The sequence below is a fragment of the Lupinus angustifolius genome, chromosome LG17, assembly GCF_001865875.1.
Source record: "Lupinus angustifolius cultivar Tanjil chromosome LG17, LupAngTanjil_v1.0, whole genome shotgun sequence".
Lineage (NCBI taxonomy): Eukaryota > Viridiplantae > Streptophyta > Magnoliopsida > Fabales > Fabaceae > Lupinus > Lupinus angustifolius.
The window spans coordinates 6,762,358-6,767,959 of NC_032025.1; the positions used below are offsets into that span (position 1 = coordinate 6,762,358).

The 5,602-nt window shown below is 30.4% G+C and overlaps 1 protein-coding gene across 1 annotated transcript in view; it reads right to left on the minus strand.

The window, feature by feature from the left end:
• The window catches only part of LOC109330825, a 16,105-nt gene extending 11,184 nt beyond the window's left edge, over nt 1-4,921 (minus strand). The window contains exons 1-2 of the mRNA XM_019565103.1: nt 4,878-4,921; nt 3,035-3,249 (exon numbers count right to left, since the gene is read on the minus strand). Of these exons, the coding sequence (XP_019420648.1) occupies nt 3,035-3,249; nt 4,878-4,921 (259 nt within the window). The remainder of the gene's footprint in view (nt 1-3,034; nt 3,250-4,877) is intronic.

Here is a 5,602-nt window from a genome sequence, read left to right on the forward strand (position 1 = left end):
AGTCATCTTAAGTAGATTTCATATTTTATACAATAGTTTCTCATGGTCATTTCAACACATTCTTGTTAGTGTTGATCTCATACTTAAACAACCTTTTAACTCAAAATTTCTTAAGCTACACACTTTTTCACAACAACTCATCCACAAACATTTTGGATTTCAAAGTTAGAAACTAAACTTTTCCTAAACACATATAGGTCATGATTTAGACCTAATGTTAAGGAAAGTTTTGATCTTTCAACTTATCATTAAACACTTTAAAGGTTCGTTTGATAACAAAATCATCCCCTTTGAAATACAACCAAACCTCATCATTAAAAATATATTATTCTAAACTTGTCCAAGACCGTGGTTTTTCAAGCCAAAAACAAGTAAAAATAATCCAAACTTTGCATGGTTAGAAAACTCCTCAAAGGTTCCTTTGATGTAAATATCATCACCTTTAACCATGTTCAACTACAACATTCATTTCTATCATCAAATCTGAAAAGCAACTATTTTGCATTTGTTCAAGGCTATGGTTTCTCAAACCAAAAACAAATAAAAAGTTTCAAACTTTACATGGTTCAAAACTTTTTAAAGACTCATTTTAAAATCATCATCTTTAACTCAAATCAACAAAAATACAAATTTTTAAACCTTAAAAACAGCCCCATGAACACAAAGAGTTAATGGTTTCAAAATAACTTTATAAGCTCAAGAAAATATCTATTTAGAGTTTTGAACATAACAAAAGTTAGGAAGATTTTTAGAACATTTTAACGGTTGAAAATGTTCATAACATACATATAAACATCATACTAAAATTTCATAAACATCTAATGGTTAGATCTTAAGAAGATGAAGAATCAAAATAAAAAATAAAATGAAGAACTAAGAAGAACTACCTTAAGAGTTCTTAAAATTCTAAAGTGTAGAGAGAAAATGCCAAGAGTTTCCTCCTAAGCTAGGTGTTGGCTTTTAAGGACAAGAAATCAGAATTGAGAGTAGGTAAAGACCAATAGTTTCTTCCAAAAAGTAGATGTGTAAGAGGTAGATGAGTGATTTAAGGGATTTTGTGTAAGAGGATATGTACTTTTGCTTGTTCCACAAGCAAGCCTCTTACATGAAAGCGATGTGACATTTTCGGAGAAACATTCGCGAATAAAGCATGCTCGATTATTGTCGGCTAATACTCGGTCAGATATTAAAAATCTACCGATTTCGGTTTACGGTTAGAACTTCGAAATACGGAATTCGGAGTGAAAAATATTTAGAAATGCGTTCTGGATAAACTTGATGTCTATCTTGACTCGAAATGATATTTCGAAGCCAATGACATAATCAGAATTCGATTCCGAGTTACGGAACTCAAGAACACGTTATTGGGCCGAATTCAGACGAATTTGGGTCTGACGGTAGTTCAAAAACTTTCCGTCACAGAAAATTACGAAATTTTACCACAAAATAGGAAATCACAAAACAAGACTAACACTCGACTACGGTTTAGTCTAATTCAATATCTATTAATTTCTAAAATTAATCGTTGTTAAAATAAATAATTAATAAAACATACACAGAAAATTCAAAGTGTTACACATATTCTCTAAGATGCTAACAATCTAATATGGGGTTTCAAAATGAAATCAAAGTGTTAGCATTCAACAACATAGAGATACTCACATAAAGACTTCTCCCGTTAATCACAATCTTAAATTTTCAGGATCTTATTTAACATAAGAAATTTTAAACACATATAAAGCTTAAACCACAACCATCTAGACATTTAATCAAACACCTTAGGATCATTAACATAAAAATGCAAAATGTAAAAATACCTTGGGGCAACATTTGCTACAGCCATGCTTGTTACATCCACCATTCCTACGCTGATTGTATGTGATGATTCAATATACATAGTGAAAAAATGGGATGGACAGAGAATCACACAAAACAAAATCGTGAAGCAAACAGACGTTGAATGAAAATATAAAGATTTAAGAAATTGGGCGTGAATTAAAATACATGAAAGGAAAGATTGGAAGAGGATGACATGACGAAAAAATCCAAGTAAAACAAAATGATAGTCATACACAGTGAACATGGTGAAAAGAAAATGCATATTTTTTCAAAAGAAGAAATAAATAACAGTTAACCCAAAATAAACATGCAATAAAAAATGATGAGAGGAAAAAAGTAAATTTGTTACCTTAAAGCACACCTCTTACCTTTTCGGAGAAAGGATGGAAAGATGACTTTGAGATGAAGAAATTTTTTGAAAATGCAAATTTTTTTCAAAAGAAAAAATAAATAACAGTTAATCCAAAATAAACATACAATAAAAGATGATGAGAGGAGAAGAGTAAATTTGTTACCTTAAGCATATCTCTTATCTTTTCAGATAAAGAATGGAAAGATAATTTTGAGATGAAGAAATTTTTTGGAGAAAGAATGGAGATGTAATTTTGAGATGAAGAAAGAGAGAGAATAAAGATGACTTTAGAGGAATAGAAGAGAGAGAGGAGTTTAGCATATAAGAGAGTGATGTGGTAAGGGAATAGGATTTGAAATTCAAACCACCTTTTAAGTAGTCAAAAATAACTTTTGGATTGACAAATTTATCCTTGAAAAATAATAGGTGTCAATCATAGAAGATATCCTTTTTGGTAATACCATCAACCTTTGTATTCTTATATAAAAAATAAATAGTAGATAAAAAAATATTTACATTTCTTCTAATAATTAAATAAAAAGTTTAAATTTCAGTTTAAGATTAGTATCTAGATCATCTATACCTCAAGCATAAAGAATATTGTGAAAGGGGGCATGTTAAATATATAAAAGCATTCATCAATCATCACCAGAATAACTAATATCAATATATGTTCATAATATAAAAATTGAAGAAAAAAAATTATTATAGTTGCATGTAATAATCACAAATTTAAAACATAGCATCTCATCATTATTAATTAAAAAATGACAAATATATTGTAATATGGTGTAAAATTAATTTAATTATTAAATATGATTAATAAAAAAATATTGGAATTACCTTTATTGAATATAGTGTTGTTGGGGCTAGAAATGTTACTTTCAGATGCAAGTGACGAAGTAGAAGAAGATCTAAACAAGCTATGATTATTGTACTGTTTATTAATGGCATGATATAATGTCAAAGCAGGATTGTATTCGACAATTTCGGGCGAATCAAACTCGAACCCGAGTTCGGTGCATGCCTTCAATTCTTCCAAATCATCATCAGAAAGACTCTTTTACTAAGCATATGGTGCATGTTGCTGATTGCAACACCCCAGTTATGACATACGACCTCTCAAGGATAAATAGTTATTATACCACTGAGTCGCTACCATTAAGTTACACTAGCTTAATGGTAGTGAATCAATGATATAGTGACTATTTATCTATGATGTCACGAGTTCGAGTTGCGGAAGGCTCTCCTAGGAGAGGAATAAAATACTGCAGGGGACATTTAAACTTAATGAGTGACACACTCAATATATTCATGGGCCTGTTAGTTTGAGAGTTGGATTTTGGAGGAAAATGGACGGCTTGAGAGTCATTTCACAAATATATTTCATGGCTCTCAAGTTTTCCCTTTCCATTTTTTCTCCTCCAAAATCCAACTCTCAAAGTAACCCTAAAGGAAAGTATTTTATGATTTAATATTTTAAAACAATATAATTTATTTTTTTAAACCTTAAAAACAGCCCCATGAACACAAAGAGTTAATGGTTTCAAAATAACTTTATAAGCTCAAGAAAATATCTATTTAGAGTTTTGAACATAACAAAAGTTAGGAAGATTTTTAGAACATTTTAACGGTTGAAAATGTTCATAACATACATATAAACATCATACTAAAATTTCATAAACATCTAATGGTTAGATCTTAAGAAGATGAAGAATCAAAATAAAAAATAAAATGAAGAACTAAGAAGAACTACCTTAAGAGTTCTTAAAATTCTAAAGTGTAGAGAGAAAATGCCAAGAGTTTCCTCCTAAGCTAGGTGTTGGCTTTTAAGGACAAGAAATCAGAATTGAGAGTAGGTAAAGACCAATAGTTTCTTCCAAAAAGTAGATGTGTAAGAGGTAGATGAGTGATTTAAGGGATTTTGTGTAAGAGGATATGTACTTTTGCTTGTTCCACAAGCAAGCCTCTTACATGAAAGCGATGTGACATTTTCGGAGAAACATTCGCGAATAAAGCATGCTCGATTATTGTCGGCTAATACTCGGTCAGATATTAAAAATCTACCGATTTCGGTTTACGGTTAGAACTTCGAAATACGGAATTCGGAGTGAAAAATATTTAGAAATGCGTTCTGGATAAACTTGATGTCTATCTTGACTCGAAATGATATTTCGAAGCCAATGACATAATCAGAATTCGATTCCGAGTTACGGAACTCAAGAACACGTTATTGGGCCGAATTCAGACGAATTTGGGTCTGACGGTAGTTCAAAAACTTTCCGTCACAGAAAATTACGAAATTTTACCACAAAATAGGAAATCACAAAACAAGACTAACACTCGACTACGGTTTAGTCTAATTCAATATCTATTAATTTCTAAAATTAATCGTTGTTAAAATAAATAATTAATAAAACATACACAGAAAATTCAAAGTGTTACACATATTCTCTAAGATGCTAACAATCTAATATGGGGTTTCAAAATGAAATCAAAGTGTTAGCATTCAACAACATAGAGATACTCACATAAAGACTTCTCCCGTTAATCACAATCTTAAATTTTCAGGATCTTATTTAACATAAGAAATTTTAAACACATATAAAGCTTAAACCACAACCATCTAGACATTTAATCAAACACCTTAGGATCATTAACATAAAAATGCAAAATGTAAAAATACCTTGGGGCAACATTTGCTACAGCCATGCTTGTTACATCCACCATTCCTACGCTGATTGTATGTGATGATTCAATATACATAGTGAAAAAATGGGATGGACAGAGAATCACACAAAACAAAATCGTGAAGCAAACAGACGTTGAATGAAAATATAAAGATTTAAGAAATTGGGCGTGAATTAAAATACATGAAAGGAAAGATTGGAAGAGGATGACATGACGAAAAAATCCAAGTAAAACAAAATGATAGTCATACACAGTGAACATGGTGAAAAGAAAATGCATATTTTTTCAAAAGAAGAAATAAATAACAGTTAACCCAAAATAAACATGCAATAAAAAATGATGAGAGGAAAAAAGTAAATTTGTTACCTTAAAGCACACCTCTTACCTTTTCGGAGAAAGGATGGAAAGATGACTTTGAGATGAAGAAATTTTTTGAAAATGCAAATTTTTTTCAAAAGAAAAAATAAATAACAGTTAATCCAAAATAAACATACAATAAAAGATGATGAGAGGAGAAGAGTAAATTTGTTACCTTAAGCATATCTCTTATCTTTTCAGATAAAGAATGGAAAGATAATTTTGAGATGAAGAAATTTTTTGGAGAAAGAATGGAGATGTAATTTTGAGATGAAGAAAGAGAGAGAATAAAGATGACTTTAGAGGAATAGAAGAGAGAGAGGAGTTTAGCATATAAGAGAGTGATGTGGTAAGGGAATAGGA